Source organism: Heptranchias perlo, chromosome 25, assembly GCF_035084215.1.
Source record: "Heptranchias perlo isolate sHepPer1 chromosome 25, sHepPer1.hap1, whole genome shotgun sequence".
NCBI lineage: Eukaryota > Metazoa > Chordata > Chondrichthyes > Hexanchiformes > Hexanchidae > Heptranchias > Heptranchias perlo.
In genome coordinates this window covers 35,678,418-35,698,360 of record NC_090349.1, presented here as the reverse complement: position 1 = coordinate 35,698,360, position 19,943 = coordinate 35,678,418, and the positions used below count along the sequence as shown (strand labels likewise).

The following is a 19,943-nucleotide window of genomic DNA, read 5'->3' as shown; positions in this document are numbered from 1 at the left end:
TGAAGGACTTTAGTTACATGGATAGACTGGAGAAACTGAGGTTGTTCTCCTTGGAACAGAGACGGTGGTGAGGAGATTTGATAGAGGTATTCAAAATCATGAAGGGTCTAGACAGAATAGATAGAGAGAAACGGTTCCCATTGGCAGAAGGGTCAAGAACCAAAGGGCATAGATTTTGGCAAAAGAACCAAAGGTGACATGAGGAAAAACTTTTTTACACAGCAAGTGGTTAGGATCTGGAATGCACTGTCTGAGGGGATGGTGGAGGCAGATTCAATCATGGCCTTCAAAATGGAACTGGATAAATACTCAAGTTTTTTTTTTAAAAATTGCAGGGCTACGGGGATAGGGCGGGGGAGTGGAACTAGCTGGATTGCTCTTGCATAGAACCAGTGCGGACTCTGTGTTCAAATGGCCTCCTTCCATGCTGAACCTTTCTATGATTCTACTGTTAAAATGTGCAAGTGCACCAAGTAATCCAGAGCACAACTTGTTTTTTTAAAAAAAAAGAAATTTTGTCTTGACTGATTAAACTGTTTCCCGTTTTGATTTGTAATTTCTTGGTAACTTTATTTCAAGCCCCCATTACAAATAAAAGTAGCAGAGCAGCTATTGTAGAATTTGCCTACACTTAATTGGCTTGAAACCTCAATGGTCCCAGTGTGAAACAGATGGCTGCTTTATGGCATGAGACTTCCCGGTGGCTATTCCACTGCCTAATTTGCAAAACTTGAGTTTAAGCATCCTGGAACGTGGTTTGCAAAAGTCCTATATCACCTGCTAATTCACTAGGTTTAAAATAACAACATCTATGTATTGCAGTAGTCAAGGTACTGTAGTCATTGGTTGTCAAGAGATGGGTGCAGCACTTAGCCCTGCAATTTGAACTTCCTCGATGAGAAAGCAGCAGGGGAAGATTTGTCTGTCTGTATCTTCTCTCTCTCGCCCAGATCCACCAAACTACACTCATATAGCGATCAGTTTACAGAGTATCACAGGCTGAGATCTGAGAACTGGTTACCCTGCCTTCCATCTTGACTTGGATATTCATATGAAGTGATACTTTTTATTCACAAATATTTGGGATTTTTTTTGAGGAATAGGAAGTGACTTTTTTGTTCACTTTTTTTTTATATCTCCCTCAGCTGTCCTAATGCAGGTGAGTCCAGTAGCTCACCGAAGTGCCAGTTTTTAAAAAAAAAATCAATGTGCTGTTCGACTGGGAGAAATCACAGCTGAGCCTGATCCTGTCCTCATTCAGTATCCACAGCAGCAGTTTTCAGACGGGACCCTAGATTTTGCCAACACTGTGGCTAATGTAGCTCCCTAACCACCACCAGAGCAGAGATTAGCCAACCCTGCACTGTCCAGCGATGGAATCTGGGAACACCCTGGTCTATATGGCTTTAACTCACTGTTCCAATTGAGAGTCGGAGCAAGAATTTGTGTTGGCGGGGGAGAGGAAGAAAGATTTGATCCTTTGCCAAAAACTTGTAACTGGGCCACACTTGTGTAGTGCGGCACAGTCACTGTGATGTGTGGGTTTTAGTGTCGTGTTGGACACAAACAGCAATTTAAATTCTGACAGCCATCCTTTGGGGACAATGAAACAGCTTTTTTCCTCTATCAGCTTAAAATGGGAAAATTAAAACATTGTGACAAGGCTAATGGAGTTAAAGATGAAGGTGCATTTTATTATTGTAATTTTTTTCAGCATCAAAAGGGCGATTAGACAAAATTCACTGCACAGCTTAATTGTAGGTTTACAAAACTCCAGAATAATGATCCTGCAGCAGCATCCCTCGGAGAGAAAGGACAGCTTAATGAATTTACTTTTTAAAACCTATTTTTGTTCTTGCAATTTTCTCCTCTCCTGAAGATGCTGACTCACTGGGGTACAGTTCCACAGAAGCCATTGGTCCCATGGTATCTCGTGGCCATTTTTTTAGTGTGAACCAAGACAGTGAGTATCAGCAGGCTATGTAACCATACGGGGCATCACATCTAAGCCCAATTCTGTCCTTACTCGTCCACACACTTTCCAACAGAGTTAGCGATGGGAACACTTTCCTTTTTCTTACATTTGCACCTCTCGTGAGCTCTTTTTCTCCTTCCTTTTCCTCTTTCTCCTTTCTCTCCTTCCTTCCTCCTTTTCCCCCTCTTGTGGGATTAAAGTTAGAAATTTCAGGTAAATCTCTCTTTTGGCACTGGGAAATAGAGCAGTTCCTATTTTTGGCATTCATTGTTTGCATCGAGCACTCCCATGTCAGATGTAGCACATTGAGTAAAGCTCCTCCTGCATTACCCCAGTAATGAGTCTTAGCTCCAATATCAGCAGAATGTCCCCTATCCACGCACAGTTAATTGTGAACTTTTGGTCTCTGAAATCCCATTGGTTGAAGTTTTAACTTCATTATTTTGTGAACAAATTCTTAAATGTTTTGGGTTGGTGAGTGTGTTAGATACTGACATCAAGTCTTTTCTTCCAACAGTGCAGGGATTGGGCGCACAGGAACCTTTATTGTGATCGACATCCTGATTGACATTATCAGAGAGAAGGGTGGGTATACAACTGCAAACTGGCTCATCATTCACAACAGCCTTCAGCCACAAAAAAGGATTCCTGACTGTGTCGAAGCCCAGCCATTTTGAATTGAGCTAAGCAAAATTTAAATCCCAAATGACAGAGCTTTAACTGTTGAACACTCAGTTACTTGCTGTTCTTGCGCACTGTCTACATCATGAGTGCAAAAGCAGGGCCAGTGTGCTGCACTATTTTAAATGAAATGCTGCCAAATTTCTCTTGTCTATGGATAAATTCCTGTGTGGGGGGAAGAGATTAACACTTTGGTGTATAAGTATTTGGAACTGCGCAGGAGACTACTCTAGAACCGGCTGTGTGTGGGTCGTGTTTATGGTCTGTGTAAATATTGTACTGGGTCCTGTTGTATTATGCTTCATAAATTGTGTTCTGGGAATGTGATGTGTGTTGGGGAGGGGGGGGGGGTGCTTGGCAGGTACATCCTTCACTGGGAATATGATGTGTAATGTGGGATTCTGCACTGTAGGTGTGGACTGTGACATCGATGTTCCTAAGAGTATCCAGATGGTGCGGTCACAGCGTTCTGGGATGGTTCAAACGGAGGCTCAGTACAGGTTCATTTACATGGCTGTTCAGCACTACATTGAAACACTGCAGCGTCGGATCGAGGAGGAGCAGGTACAGCATGTGCAGTGAGCGGGAATGTTACACTCTTATTTAAAATGATCTGTATCACAAACAGTTTACTTTTCTCAGCCCTGTTTATAGCTAGTTGTTCATTAATGAATTAGGTAAATTCAGATAGGTATGTGACTTCAGCCAATGGGAAAAGGCCATTCTAGGCAAGGAGATTGAGTGGCTAAAGTTTTGATCTTCTCATGTTTAATGTCAAAGTATGAATAAATTATATTTTATAATTAGGGAATCTTGACAGTTACCAGTAGCTGAGAACCCTTCACCATCACTCCAATTAACAGCGTTAGCAGATCTGTAAAGACCGCGCGTTGGATAGAATAAAAAATCTCCATGACAGCTCACTGCCAATAGCACATCCCAGTGTGAAACTGAACCAAGCACACCAATAATATTCCAGGTTGGAGCCCCCAAGTTAGCTGATCTCTATTGCGGTGGCAGTAGGAATATTACAATTGGCTTCAGCATTCCTGAATTACTGGAGGAAAATTCAGCCAGGGTTCCTGCTTCTAATTGCATTCCAGTGACTCCTGAAAAATGTGCATATATGGATTTCAGTTGAGGACTGGTTTGGGCTGATTTTGACAGATCAGGCTCATACCTGGATTATAGCCACTTGGGTGAGGTATGTACAAAGCTGTATCCCAGCAATGGTCAAGTGTTTTCAGGAGAGGAGGAAATTTTTGAAAAACTACTATATTCTTGGCAGTTTTATGTAGGTGTAATCTGTGGTATACTGTATTAGATACTAGTTTTTTTTTATATAGGTGTAAACTAATTTAATGGGCTCAGTTTGTGTGGATTGGATTGCCAACGGGGTATGTTGGACTGCCCCACCGTACAGAAAAGTTTCAATCACCTTATAGCCTAGCTTATCTCTATTCTTTGCACAGATGCAAATTATTTGTCAGCCACAGAGATCAGTTTGTGTGTTGGAATTCTGAAAGACTTGGTAGTTATATCTTTTTTTTAATGAGTGCAGGATGCTCTGTTATTAGGCTGGGAGAGCGTTTGCCTCCACAGGGATGCTCATCAGAGTCTTGGCGGGTGTGGTATATGTGAGGTGCTCCTCCATAATTGTGCTGGCAGCATGTGTGTAGGGTACAGTGCTGGTTTTGAGTAGGGGAGGAGAGGCCTGTTGTTTTTTATTTAAAAAGTAGAAAGATCAGAATGACTATAATTTTTTTTCCCAAAATAACTCAGCCTGTGTTTGAACAAATTCTTGTGTAAAGGACTCTCCATAAAACATTCTAACCAGGACCCTGCCTTTTTTCTAGAAAAGCAAGATAAAAGGACGTGAATACACAAACATCAAATATTCCTTATCAGACCTGACGTGTGGAGGGGATCAAAGTCCATTCCCACCCTGCACACCCAATCCAGCGTGTACAGAGTAAGTACTGTCCATCCCACCATGATTTGACACTCTTCCCATTCTTGCTGTAATGGGGTCCATTCGAAAAATCAAAATAAGCTCAATCGTTCTGGTCTTAATTCTTCGGTCCTGTAAATTGTGAAAGATGGATTAGTGGTTGAAGTGGATGGTGCATACTGTCCTTTCAACTCTGACCTGGGCTTGAATGCAGCCCAGGCTAAAGGGATGAAAGTGCCTCCCCTCTGCTGACTGCAGGGGTCCAAAGTGAAATGAGTTTGAGGTGGCCTCAACTCATTTTTGTAGTAGATACAAATGTATAGTATGAAGCTGCTCATAATTTGTTAGTTACCACTGAATTGTCAATCATGGTCAGAGAAACTATAATGAGAAATGTAATGCCTGTGGTGCAGTATGAGGTGCTCTTCTGAATTTGAGGCAGAATAGAGGGAACTTTACTTTGTGCCTAGTCTGTTGTTTCCGATACTGAATGCCCAAATTGACAGTTCATCCCTTTTTAAGCTGTGTTCAAGTCCATGTGTCGCCTAGATAAGCAAATGTACACCTGAAAAGTTCAACACAATGGTATTCAAACCTTTGTGTGTGGAGACCCTCTGCAAATGTTGGCACAGTCCTGACTCCCTGATTTAGCTTCCGAAGAACATCTCTGCTACCCAAACAAAGAGTGTGCTCATTGCAAAAAAAAATGTTAAATAATTTTATTATATACAGCAATAGACCCTGTCATTTGGTATGAACATAAAGAACACCTGTTTCAAAAGGATGCATTTCACTGCCTGAGTCCAGTGTAGGGCTCTCCTACAAGAGATGAGTTCAATTCGAGTCTCAACTGGAGTAATTGTATGGTATAAACTGGAGAAGGAAAGGAGGAGTGCTTTAGGAAAAGTAACACACAGGAAATGGTTGGAACGGTGCAGTAAATGAGAAAAAGGTAGGATGATGGAATACGTAAAGTGGAATGGATGGTGAATTGATTCTGATTGGAGTGATCTTCCCTACGGTGTTTGGGAGAGGCAGAAACTTAAGATGCTCTCGATGGATTTGTGTATTTCTGGAAAATAGCATTACAATCAACCGAATTTATAGATGAGGAATTAGACACAACTATCTTGCTGTTCATGTGGGAAGAGCTGGATGATTTGATTTGTTCACAGTATATGTAAAGTCATTGGTGCTGTAGGTGGGGCACAGTTGAGAAACCCAAGTATCAAAGTGTGACTGTCACCCCTACTAGGCTGCACTACGTCCATTGCTTGGTTTCAGTATCCGTAACTGGTGTCTCTCGAGATTGGAAGTGTGTGGGGGTTTCCCTGGACCCAACCAGGGTCATCTCTGACTATAGCAGTCTTATTTAATGGGGATTAAACACTGAGGACCTGTTGATTACAATGTGTATACTCAATGTACATACACAAAAAATGTTGTATCCTAGGCATGTTTTAAAAGTGAAATTGATTTTAGGTTTGTTTTTTAAGTTTTAAAATCATTACCTGCACTGAAACTGGACATGCTGCTGGTGGTGATGTTGCAGTACATGTAATTTATTGAAACGCTCAAATAAATATCACGAGAGTACTACATCACTTGGAGTGCGACAGTTTTTATTTGGTTACATTAGGTCTCTGTCTGTACTTGGTATTGGATGCCTTATTTAGCTTGATTTTCTGTAGCATGTGGATGAAGGGTAATTTATTGTGTTCAGTTCAAACATGCAAAGGGTCCTGTGACTCCCATAGGGAGTGTAACTAACTCCATTGCTCGTAATAAGGTTCTCATGGGGTGAGAACTCCAGGAAATATAAATGGCACTTTCCTGCTGATATTCTCTCACTAAAGTAGAGAATTGTGGCGCAAAATGTATTCACTGAAAATTACTCACATTGATCAGTTTAAGGAAAGTAGTGGGGAGTGAAATTGCAACACTTTTTTTTAATGAAAATGTTTGGTATCATGATGGCTTAATTTTGTTAACATGCTGCACCATTATCTGCATGTGAATTATTGCAAATGATACCTGGTTGTGTTCTCTCCCTGCTGTAGTGTTTTTTAAAAAAAACTGTAGAGTGTCAACGATAAGGAATTTAACTGATCCCACACTGTAGCAATGGTAAAATATATGAATTAAAACAGTGTCACTGTTATGAGAATTGTGAATATTAATACTGTACAAAGTCAATACTAAGATAGCTAGAATTACTCTGTCACAAAGTTGTTACGGTGACTACTTTGCAGTATTGCAGTGTAAAATAGCATTGCATTTAATACCACAGGGAATGAACATTAATATATCCGTGGTAAGGAATGCATTAATTGTTAATTTTGTGATTATGGTAGCAGTGAGTTAGCTTTCCAGTTCATAACCTCATGGTGAAATTGAATTAATAAGGAATTTCCTGTATTTGTCCCCTATTGCTGACCCTTTTTCTCTTCCTCCTCTTCTATCCACTCAACTCCTTTCAGGCAGATTGTAAAATAGAAAGTGCTGGAAATACGTAGGTCGATACCATCTGATAGATAGAGAGAGAGAGACAGAGGGTGATTTTTGATATGGTCCTTAAATACTTTCTGCATTATGATGGCTTCTTACCTCGGGTGTCCAACCTGTGGCCCTCGCCCTGACAATCCAGCTCTTGAAGCTCAGGCAACTCAGCCCCATTTGCGCTTATATTTTTTATTTGTTGGTGTCCTGTTTTGAATTTTGGGAGCCTGATGGTTTGGAAAGATGTTGTTTTTTAGTGCTTTTGCTTCATTGGTGGATAAATCCTAAATTATAACCCCAAGATCTGCTCATACACACATCCAGTGGTGAACATATTTAGCTTAACACTGTGTCTTCCTGATGCAGGATGAAAGATGAGGGTGGCAGGATCTATGAAAATGTTGGCTTGATGCAACAGCAAAAGGGCCATAGATGAGATAATACCAGTGTTCGGAACAGAATGGAACGGTACGGTAAGATTTGTTACTTGTACTTTATATCTCCTCCATTCTAAAAAGAAAATAAATTAACTGTCTACCACGTCTCCTGAAAGTGATGACTCTTGCTGTGGTACAGTTCCACCACCCTCTTAAACTTCACCCTGATAGGTGGTGGTTGATATTTGAATCTGATGGTGAGTGTCAGCAGGCTATTTAACTCCTAAGGCCAACAGTTGCTTCAGTTTTTAACGTTTTTTTTCACATGCAGTAAAACTAATGAATTGCAAAGCTGTTCTCCTCGATTTTGCAAACCTTTCTCGCTTCGGTCAAATAAGAATGATGTATATAGGTTTGTCTTCCAATCCTTCCAGAGTGGGCGTCCTCAGCCTCTGCTCAATGTACTGATTTGTGGGGGGGTGGGGGAGGGCGCGGGAGTAAGGGGGACAACAGTCATGTAAAACCTACAACTTTTGCATTCCAAAAATGCTTTCCCGCTTCCCTCAATCATCTGCCCTCTTCAGAAGGTACTGGCTCTTGGCTGGGCTACGGTTTCACAGGCAGATTGAGCTGTCCATCACCTCACCCAAACAGCCACTCTTCCAATGTGAACTGTGACATCAGATATTGGCAGGATATTGAATGGTGTGGGGCGTCAGACCTGACCCCAATCCTGTGCTCGCCTGATGTCCACAAGAGAGCAAAATGGTGTTACTGGATACTGATCAGGAGCAGGAACTTTGTTTTTCTGCCTCACTAACCCAGAGATCAGTTATAGGGCTCTGATTTGCCACCTAGATGAGAGCAGCTAATTTGGCAAAGACTGAACCTGGGACCTCCTGCTGTATAGGGTTCAGTACGAGGCCATGCAATAAAGTTGCTACTGAATCAATGGTGAGTCCTAAAGAATTTTGAAATCCTGCTTGCATTATATCTCTACATTAGCATATGCTGTTTCCATTATTGCTGGTACCTTAGTTGGTATTTCCTTGTATGCTTATAATCAGCTGGTGGTCTATGGTGACTGAATAGGTTTAATTGCTGCTTTAATGTATGGTATTCTGGATTTTTACTCATTTTCTTGGGATCACATTGTACAATTCCATCAATTCCCCCCAACACCTCCCCAGTGAAAACAGTTAAGATTCAAAATTTTGAAAATTTTCTGTTCCTTAACAAAATTGTGTATGAATTATGTGTTCAAGCTGCTAATAGCAGTGCTTTTTGGTGCTGGTGTCGACATTAAACCTGTAGATTTCCTCCGGGGTGGTGAGGTGATGGGTGCTTAGCAGAATCAAAGCACTTTCCACATGAGGATGACAAAGGTTTAGAGTGATTGTGCTGGGCAGCTGTGTGTACCTCCAGCAACCAGCTAACAAGTGGCATTTGGAGGGGTCTGGGAGCAGGTCTCTAACGCAGCTTTTGTGTGGGGTGGGTGGGGGGGGTGATGCTTGGTGCCAGGAGATAATTGATAAAATAAGAATGAGGAGCTCTGTGCTACACTACAGCCTCACCAAGGCCGCCATCTCCAGTGTTTTCTAGCCACAGGGTTCGTTCTTCCCAACAACTTCATAAATTATTACCTTTTTTTCAAAAAAAAAGTTACTGCAGCATAGCAACAACTGCACGATTAGGTACACAGACTGTTTGAACTCCAGCTCTCAAAATTGTGATCCTGACAATATTTCTTTTCAAAGAATTAAATCATAAGCACTTCCTACGTGAACCTGGGTATCACGTTACTGTTTATTTCAGCCGTGGTCTTTTTTTTAATGTGTTTTGAATAAACAGATGATTCAGTTGTTTGGATCAGATGGCCACTATATTCTACTGTACTGGTTACTGTACTCCATTATCAGGTGTGTGTTTAAATGAAACCACTTCCATTTTTCCAGAACATCAAGAGCTGTGCTAAAAATGTATTTCAATTTGATTTTTTTTTCCCCCCCCCTCAGGAACTAGTTGAGGTGGCTGTGAAAAGCAGAGAAGAAATGAAAACACTTCAGGCGTGAGTGGAATGAAAAGTGACCGTCGAAGGTTTAGTTCTGAGTATCGTGGAATTTGTTTTCTTTCCCCCCCTCCCCATTTAAACACTAAAAGTGAACAGTAACCATCCTCATTCTTTCAGAACAAGAGTCTCTGTGCTAGAAAGTGAAGCATCACCCATACTATATGCATCCTTCGCATCGCTTTTCAGTATTTTACTGACGTGAAACCCAAGTGCCTTTTTACAGTCATAGCCTTTCTGCAGTCATCTTTACTTCATGTAATTCTTTGGGAACTTGAACTCACTTTAATTTTTTGTTTAAATGCAGAATAGTAAAAACCCAGTGAGGTTAAGTAGAAAATCGTACATTAATGTGGATCTTTAAATAATAGTTTGCTTTTAGCAACATGTTCGGTAACATTGACGTAGACCATGAGAGTGTTATGTGTTGTACATTTGGCTTTCATTGTTTTTATTAAAAGAGCTTAAAAAGGGGGATTGCTGGAATTTGCACACAGGATTTCCCCTCTTTCCTCCCCTCCCTGTTAAGTTGCTGGAAGTATTGAGACTTTTTAAAACTTGTCTTTGTAAGCCATAGCCTCCCTGTTAGGGTTAATACTGTGTGTTGGAGATTAGACATATACTACCCCATATCGATGTGTATCTGTTTCATATCAGACTTTTTAAATTCATTTTCATTCTGTGCCAATAAGATTGTTCTCACTGGTAATAATGAGAACACCCAGCAGCCTTAGTACAGTTGAGCTCTGATGAACGTAGGACCTGCTCGCCAGGGAACTTGACACTTGGATAGGGGTTGGGGTTCAGTTTGTATCCCTCCAAGCCACGGCTATAGATGACCAGTTTGCCTGTCTTCACCCTGTAACAATTAACTCTTTTAGTACTCCATACACAGTGAGTAAGGTAAGCTGTATGTCTGGGATAGTCAGAGGTGTGCCAATCTCCTGTAAGAGATCTCAAGCCAGAAACAAGTGATCTTCCTCCATTGTGCCTATTAAAATCTGATGCCTGCCTTACCCCCCCCCCCCCCCCCCCCCCTCAATCCACCCCTAGCTCAGTCTTCCTGAGTTGTTCTCCTCCATTCAGTATTGGTCACAATGTGCGTACGTTCCATATAACAGAACTGAGTCCTATAAAAAGGCTTACGTACAGTTTTGATTTAAACATTTTGTATGTAAATTTGAATTTTATTTTCTATGAACTTTTTATATGAAACTATTTACTTTTAAATCCTCCATGGAGCACAATTTAACATTACCTTCAACAGTAGGTTGAATTCCTAGTGTTCAAGGAGATAATGGATTAGGTAAATGTACTTCACAAACTAAATCTCACTGGGACAGCACCACTCTTGCTTAGCATTTTTCTGGCACTTGGGGAAGGACAAGATGCGGCTTCTCTAGGGTGCCCCTCTGTGGTAGCTTTTTTTATTCATTCATGGGATGTGGGTGTCCCTGGCAAGGCCAGCACTTATTGCCCTGTGGTACTGGAGTCACTTAAGAGGTAGTAACAGTCCAAATACAAGATCAGTTTTTAAGACACCATTTTGTCCCACCTCAATTCAGAAGAGGTGAGGGGAGGAAACCACACCAACAAGGACCTTTTCAAGCTAAATGCTGTCTGAATCAGTAGAGTGGAGTAGGCCATTGTCCTGGGCCTCTACAAGTCCATTCCAGTCAACACTGACCTATATCCCAAGATACTAATATGCAGTGAATTTGCATTCCTCACAAAAACTACCCTGGGTTTTCTGTAACCATGTTTGGACAGAACTGGTGCTGACTTCTCTTGTTGTTTTCCCTGTTTCCTCGTCCTCGCGTCCCCTCCCCTCTCCTGTCCTCCTAGGACTATATGCATGTCTAGAACAGTATGCCAGTAAGTCATATCCCAGACACAACAGATGCTCCTGAATTAGATTTAAGGGTTTAGGGTGAATGGGAAAACGGTAGAGAGGTTACCTACTTTATTAGACCATATTAAATCTGACATAACTCAATAATAAGATCCTATATGTACCCTTGAGGGAGCAGGTGATGCTCTGAAGACAACATTTGGAGTTCCTCTACTTTCCACTTCAATGTGGGAAAGGATTAATTGGGTAATTGGAAAACTGCTGTGTCCACTAGAACAGAGCAGATGTTTAGCATCTTTGGTGGTTCTCCACTGTCTACAAACCACTACAGAAATCCTAATTTGTACTGGGCTAAAACATGGATCAGGTACAGGATTGGACACATGATGTAGTAGTGTTTCCAGACAGTGAAATGTGTAAGCAGAATTTTCCATTGTGCAAATGATCCTTTTGAACCACTGTACAAAGTGTTTTTGGCCTACATGCCAAACCTATTGGGCAAACTTAATCTGGTGAGAAGCGGAAGAGTTCAGTTGCAAACTACAAGAGTTCCACCTACCTTGCCCTCTGCTGGCAGCATACTGAAGGTAGCTGGCCTCCAGTGATGCCTGTGAGTTGGGAAGTATTCTTGTATCAGTTCACAATTAAATATATTGAGGCTATCAAAATAATTTTTTTTTTAAAAAAAACTTGAAATGGGAATCTAAACTTTATCACTTTGCAGTAAACTAAACTGAGTAAAAGTTCTGCTTGTTCCTCTCTCTGCTGCAGTCAGATTTAGATTGTAAGGCAGTTATCAGGTGGTTCCCCAGAGCTTCAGCCTCTTCCAGGCTGAAAAGAACGTGATGATTCGCAGGGTGGAGGTGCAGTCTTAAAGCCGCAGTAATTAAAGATCATTTTGATGCTAGTGTAATATCGTTAAAGGGAATTGTGACTTTTTTATATAATAGACAGCTGCCTTTCAGCAGTTTTTGTAAAAGTGATTGAAATTCTCCCCAAAGCATTTATACAGAATTTATTTGATTGTCTAAAATGTGACCATGGATTTTATTGTATTTACTGACCTGAGCTGCTGTTTGGAGGATTTTATGCTTGAACCAGGATTTTGTTAATTTTGAGGTTATGAATCCTTTATTTCTTCCTCCTTTTTCCCCCCTAAGCCCCATGCCACCTGTAGCTGACTAGCCGGATAGTGGGTTGTGACCTGCTTCCAGGCCTCTACCATTGTGTTGTCAGCCAGCTGCTAGAAGCCACAGGAGAGCATCCCAGGGATGAATCTCTTTCCCACTATGGCCTTTGTTTCCCACCCTCTATTTGTGACGGGGGTTCTGGCCTCTGCTCACTGTCTCCTTATACACCTGAGATCAGAAACTCTTGGCCCGGGAATGAACCCACCACATTGCCCAGCTGCTCCGTGTTGATGCTCCAGCACGTTACTGCTACATGGCTAAATAAAGTTTTGTATTTGAGCATTAATTGGGGAAGTCTGCATTAGCTTGAAATTCTGCACTTGGTTCATTAATGCGTTTATCTGGAGCTGACTATCTTGTTAATGAGTTTTCAACTTCGCAACATTTAAACTCGATACTTAATATAAAAAACAGGGGGGAAGAATTAACTGTAGAAAGTCCTGGATGTAATCAGTTGGCCTTTTTAATGTGAATTAAATTGCTCAAATGCTACAGATTTTTACATGGGCTGTTTGTTCACCTGCAGAATCACAAATTGAATGACCCATTGTAAACGATCGGAATAATGGTGCAATGACTATAAATGACATCTGCTTTTTATTATCCATCCCGTAATTTCACATTTTGTCAAACTACATACCATTCAGATGTCTAGTTTATGTACAGACACAGTAAATGATTTTCCTATATTTATAAAAGTATATATGGGTGGTAGTCGATTTCCTTTTTTGCTAGTCATGCTGTGATTTAAAGCTACATAAGCTGATATCAGAGTATAAATGTATTTGTAATGTATCAGATCTAAAATTAGGAATAAAGTCATTTTATATAAGCTGAGTATCTGCTTATCATTTTCTCTCTTCCCTCTTGTTTCTGGAGAATATATCCAGTAAGTACAGGTCTCTGTGGAATGATCGTATTCTGTGACGCACACGCACACTCCTGTGAAACTCAGTGAAATGAATACTCATTAGTTTGAATTTAGGTTGGCAAGGAACTGCCTTCTACTGGTCGGTGTGACAGCTGCCCTCCAGCATACAAAAAAAACTTGACAAACCAAGGAATGCCCCTCCACCTGTATATACCTTCCTTGCATTCACTGTTATAATCAAGGCTCATTGCAACTTCTACTACTCATTCCCAGAATTTAGTTTAAAATTGCTTACCTTCCTTGGCCTTTTGCTCCTTCAATCTACAAGCATTTGAAAGCAAAACTTGGCATTGCCTAATGAATATTTAATCTCACCCCGGTGCTCGCTGACCTACATTGGCAACGCTTCGATTTTAAAATCTCATCCTTGTTTTCAAATCTCTCCATGGCCTCACCCTTCCCTATCTCTGTAACCTCCTCCAGCCCTACAACCCTCAGATCTCTGCACTTCTCCAATTCTAGCCCTTGCCCATCCCCAATTTTAATCACTCCACCATTGGCGGCCATGCCTTCAGCTGCCTAGGCCCTAAGCTCCCTAAACTTCTGCTTCTCTACCTCTCTCTCCTTTTTTTAAGGTTCCTTTTAAAACATATCTCTCTACTTGTCCTAATATCTCCTTTTATGTGGCTTTGTGTCAAATTTTGATTGATAACCCTCCAATGAAGCGCCCTGGGACATTTTACTATGTTAAAGGCGCTATATAAATGCAAGTTGTTGTTCTATCTTCTTGGGATAGATACGATGATAATCCATTTGAGTCGTTTGACATCATCCTATCCCCGAGGGCCTGTTGGGTTCTTGAAACATTCTCCAATTAATGTTAACGGGGCTGTGTACATTAAAACATTTCCTGGGGTCATTCATAGAACATAAAAAATAGGAGCAGGAGTAGGCCATACGGTCCCTCGAGCCTGCTCTGCCATTCAATAAGATCGTGGCTGATCTTCGACCTCAACTCCACTTTCCCGCCCGATCCCCATATCCCTTGATTCCCCTAGAGTCCAAAAATCTATCCGTTTCAACCTTGAATATACTCAATGACTCAGCATCTACAGCCCTTTGGGGTAGAGAATTCCAAAGATTCACAACCCTCTGAGTGAAGAAATTCCCCCTCATCTCAGTCATGAATGGCCGACCACTTATCCTGAGACTGTGCCCCCATTCAGTTGGGGGGGGGAAAAAATTCCTTGCAATTCCAAGTAAATTGATTTACCCTCAGCTCCTCTATTTGAATTTTTGCATTGGGTGTTTTATAGCTGTCACAAAGGAACAGTACTGCCAGCCTACTTCAAGCCAGTAACATTTGCAGGATTAGATGTTGATAAATATTTAGAAATTCTGAAAAACTTTCTTTCCCATTTACTGAGCTGAATGAATAAATGTGCTGCCTGGCATGGAACAGAGTCGTACAAACAGCAGGCTTGGTGCCTGATTTACTTGGTGCCCCTTGGCGGGGGGAAATCACTGCACCTGATCGCCATCTGGTGACTCTTGCTGGAAGTGTGTGCGTGAACAGCACGAGTACTGGATTAAGATGTTCTGAAGTTTCGTTTGATTAATCTTTTTGAGAGGGGAGTGGGGGCGAGACAGGGATTCACTTTCAGAACCTTCCTTAGGAGATTAAATGGGTTTGGTCGAATCTATGATAGGGTAGATTGTGCATAGCCTATGGAAGGAACTGGCTTGACCCGGTGAATGGCCTATTCTTGTGCTGTGTAAAGGGCTCCACAGCTAGGTTCATATTCCCATTCCTAGTGTTGCACTTCATTGGGCAGCCCTTTGCACATCAGTCCTGTGTCTTGGACATTACTCCAGCCCTAGAGACATAGCCCCCTCTCAAAACTATTAGTTAAAAATTCCACAGGAGATTCAGAAAGGGCCTTTAACTGGGTTTGTACCTTAAGCATCTCTACACTGCATATTTAAAGGGATAAAAAAAACTATTAAGGGTCAGCTACAGTCCCCAAGGAAACCAGTCAGTAAATCTGGTTTCCATAGAAACTAGATTATTTTCATTTTCCTTTACTTGAACGCATGCATCATGGGCGCATGATGGAATGGTTCGTTTAATGTGTATGAAACATTAATATTAAAAAAAACAGTAGCCTTTAAAATGCACACACTCTGGCTGTGTCTATGTCCACCTGGACTGCATAAAGCTCCTCTATCCAAACACACACACAAACACGCGCTGTCACCTTTTATAATTTTTGCTTGAGTTAGCTTTCTTCAGTCTGACATCCAGACTGTTTTAACAGTTTCGATATTCAGTGTTTCAGAAAGGATAGGATTAAAAGACTTTTTTCTGAAAGAAATTCTAATAAATTTCCGAACAAAAATCCGAGGGGAGTCACAGAGAGGCCAATGGCTAACTGTGGCACAGGGTTTCTAGTGGGGACTAGCAGGGACCTGTCACTCAGTGAGCATGCTCACAGCTGTGTGCATTCTCACACAATAAGAATTCTTGAGCAAAAAAAAACAAGCCTGAGAGAATCGTCACTGTGTCTGGTCCTGAGGCAGAGGCTGGGTGAGAGGTGGCTGTTCAGAGACTTGACAATCGTTCTCAGGTGCCGCTGTCTGGGAAAGGTAAGGGGCAACAAAAAAACTGTGTCATTGTTGCAAAATGGTGATAATTCTTGATTTATTACTGGGGGGGAGAAAGAGGGAGCAAGTATGAACTTACCACAAAAGGCACTTTACGTAATAAACATTTAGGGAAATGAAGAATACTTGCAATTATATCGTTGCTTTTTGATGTAAAAAAATGTTCAGAAGCAAAATGTAAAATTATTAATTGCTAGTTAATTATTAGTTAAACTGGTATTTCAGGCTGTGCTTTATTACTTGTGTTAGCACTCACCTTGGGTCTGTAGTTACTAACTAGCCCCCTGTTACCCCTCTTACTGTTTTATAGTCTAGAGGTTTGCAACTTAGGAACGCAGGAGTGAGAATTAATAATAGATTCAAGTTGGAGATGAAGGATGATGCTGCACAACTTGAATTGGTCTCTGAAAGCTGCGTTTCTTGTTACTGAAAAGCCGAAACTCCCAAGAGAGAGACTGAGGCAAGACTCCCAACACGCTCCCTTTAATCTATGCTTTCAGCCAGTCAGGCTGAAAGAAGTGACAGCACAAAGTATAAATCTAGTAGTAGCGCTTCACTTGATCGAACGGCATTTCCCGGAGAATATTCATGGCTTAGCATTTTTCCATGACTGTGATGAGTGAAAGTCAGCGGTGACAAGACACTGCAGCTGTCTGCATTTTTCAATTACAGTATCTGCTCAGACATTTGCATTACACTGCCTGACAGCTACCTGAAAATAATACCCAACACCTGTGGAGAGATACCTGTTATAAAACATTTTATTGCTTTCTTTCCATCTCCTCGATCCACTTTTCACGATCCAGTCCAGGGATATCTGTACAGAAGCCAGTCAGTCCTGCTCCTTCCTTACCTTGTCCATGAACTGACCTCTCCTTCGACATCTGCCTTCTCCTCCAGATAACCAACTTGGTTGGTGTGGCACTGAACCATTCAGACCAGGGAAGTCCTCTGTTCTGTGCTGAGCTCATTGATTTCAGGTGGACAGCAGTAGGGCAACTCTAGTTGGCCTTAGTGCCCTAGGAGATAGGAAATCTGAAGTGGGGGGGGTGTTTTGTTCACCATCCTTTGACCATTCGTAGCAAGTGCAGGTGTGTAGAGGTTGGAGGCAGACAGGAGTAGTCTTGTCACCTTGCCTGTCTAGACTCATTCATAAAAAAATAGCCACTTGGAGCAATGTATTGCAGGGCTATGGATTCATATCTAGTAAGAGTCAGCAGCTTCAAGAGAACAGGGGCGAAAGTGGGGGGGGTGGGTCAAAAATAAGAGGATGAGGGGTATAAAGGCATGAAAATCTCAAGATCTAAACATGGCAAAAACAAATTAATTGTATCGGTGTTTGATGATTGAAATAAAACAGAAAATGCTGGAGAAGCTCAGCATGTGAGGCAGCATCTGTGGAGAAAGAAACAGTTAACATTTCAGGTCGAAGACTCTGACGAAAGGTCTTCGACCTGAAACTTCTCCAGCATTTTCTGTTTTTATTTCAGATTTCCAGCACCTGCAGTATTTAGCTTTTGTTTGATGATTGAGGTGTGCGCGTCATTCTCTGGGTAAGAGGGCAGGCTGGCTGGATGGCGGCCTACGCCCAGGCCTCTGTTAGTACCGGCTGGTAGGAGATGCATTTGAGACTGACCTCGGGTGTACTCGGTGTCTACCTTCCCCTCCCTCAGAAGCTAATGAAGTAAACGTCGCCTACTCCGAGTCATATTTCATCACTTTTCCTGTGATTCCACCTGGGGTAATTTGCCCGATATAGAGAGCAGCCTCACGTTACACTCAGTGTTGGTTCCTGAAACTTCTGTAGATTATATTCTGGTCATTTTTGCACTGATTCCAACACAAATGAAATCTTTCCGTGTCAATATCACCCATGGGTTATCTTGGCCTTCAATATCAATTGTGAGAACAGAGAAAACTTCTCTCCTCTTTCCCACCCCCCCCCCCCACCTCCCCCAATGATAGCACACAACAGGACTGATGCCGTTAGTTGTTGGAGAATGCCCTCGGATGGCTCAGTGAGAAAATGCATTGCCCAGTGTGGTACTGAACCATATCGACCAGGAAATTCCTGGGCATAGCCCATGATCTCTGCTGATGTTAGCTGGGGCAATGGTAAGGAAGTTCCAATTGCCCTCAACATCCCTGAGCTAAGGAGGGAAAGTCAGTAAGGGTGTATGCTCCTGGTGTAGATAGTGCTGCCGGGTGGATTTCAGGTGAGAACAGAATCAGGCTTTGCTATGATGGGAGGCCGGCCAGAAGATTAGAATAGTTGAGCCTGGAAGTGACAACGGCATGGATGAGTGTTTCAGCAGCAGAGGGGCTAAGGCAGGCGAGGTGGAAGTAGGCAGTCTTTGTGATGGAGAGGATATGGGGTTGGAAGGTCAGCTTGGGATCGAGTAGGATGCCAAGTTTGCAAACAGTCTGAGACCTGTTCACCCTGAGGCAGTGGCTGGGGAGGGGAATGGAATTGGTGGCAAGGGTACAGAGTGTGCGGTGGGGACTGAAAGGCAATGGTTTTTGTCTTGTCAATATTTAACTGGACAAAATTGCGGCTCATCCAACACTAGATGTCGGACAAGCAGTCTGACAACACAGAGACAGTGGAGGGGTTGAGCGAGGTAGTAGAGAGGTAAAGCTGGATGTTGTCAGTGTAAATGTGGAAGCCAATTCCATGTCTTCAGATAATGTCGCCAAGCAGCAGCGTGTAGATAAGGAAGAGGAGGGAGCCAAGGATAGGGAGACTCCAGAGGTAACTGTGGGGGGTCGGGAAGAGAAGCTGTTGCTGTAGATGCTCTGGCTACAATCAGATGTAAACAATTTTACAACACCAAGTTATAGTCCAGCAATTTTATTTTAAATTCACAAGCTTTCGGAGGCTTCCTCCTTCCTCAGGTGAACGTTTGTTGGAAATGAAATCCTCGAAATGAAATCGCATTTATAAATCACAGAACAATGCTTGGTGATTACAGACAGTTTTTTCAACTGCCCATTGCCAAGGCAATCAGTGTGCAGACAGACAGGTGTTACCTGCAAGGTCTCCGAATATACAAATCACCAAAAAAAAAACAAACAAAAAAAAAACAGAGATAGAGAGGTAGAAACATAGAAAAGACAACAACTGACCCGTTATATTAAAAACAGATAACATTTGTTCGCTGGTGGGGTAACGTGTAGCGTGACATGAACCCAAGATCCCGGTTGAGGCCGTCCTCATGGGTGCGGAACTTGGCTATCAATTGATAAAACATAAAGCGAGAGCAATCTCAGTGAAAATAACCTCCAGGTTCATGGGACAATAAATCACTTGAGGTTAGCTCTGTCGTTTTATGATGTCATCTGAGCCTCTCAATTTTTTTTTGTAATTCCCTGATTATTCAAATATCTCATGATTTGAAACAACATAGGGGCCATAAATATAAGATAGCCACTAATAAAACAAATAGGGAATTCAGGAGAAACTTCTTTACCCAGAGAGTGGTTAGAATGTGGAACTCGCTACCACAAGGAGTAGTTGAGGCGAATCGCATTGATGCATTTAAGGGTAAGCGAGATAAGCACGTGAGGGAGAGGGGAATAGAAGGATACGTTGATGGGGTTGGTTGAAGAAAAGTGGGAGGAGGCTCATGTGGAGCACAAACACCGGCATAGACCTGTTGGGCCGAATGGCCTGTTTCTGTGCTGTACATTCTATGTAATTCTATGTAACAATTTGTTTGAAGATTGTATTTTTATCTCTAAAAGCAAGTTGATATAAGTTTGTGTCAGTCCTTGAGGGTTGCCTTGTTTACAGAAAATTCTTCAGGGCCTCTGGG

At 41.9% G+C, this 19,943-nt stretch overlaps 1 protein-coding gene across 3 annotated transcripts in view; it reads left to right on the top strand.

Moving 5' to 3' along the window:
* ptpn11a (protein tyrosine phosphatase non-receptor type 11a) overlaps window positions 1-13,420 on the top strand; it is a 43,607-nt gene extending 30,187 nt beyond the window's left edge. The window contains exons 12-16 of one of the 3 annotated variants that reach the window (XM_068006003.1): window positions 2,493-2,560; window positions 3,069-3,220; window positions 4,513-4,628; window positions 7,473-7,574; window positions 9,499-13,420. In XM_068006003.1, coding sequence (XP_067862104.1) covers window positions 2,493-2,560; window positions 3,069-3,220; window positions 4,513-4,628; window positions 7,473-7,542 — 406 coding nt within the window. In that variant the 3' untranslated portion in view covers window positions 7,543-7,574; window positions 9,499-13,420. Of the gene's footprint in view, window positions 1-2,492; window positions 2,561-3,068; window positions 3,221-4,512; window positions 4,629-7,472; window positions 7,580-9,498 lie in introns of all 3 variants that reach the window. The other 2 variants (XM_068006004.1, XM_068006005.1) reach the window with 2 other exon arrangements.
* The last annotated feature ends 6,523 nt before the right edge of the window (window positions 13,421-19,943 follow it).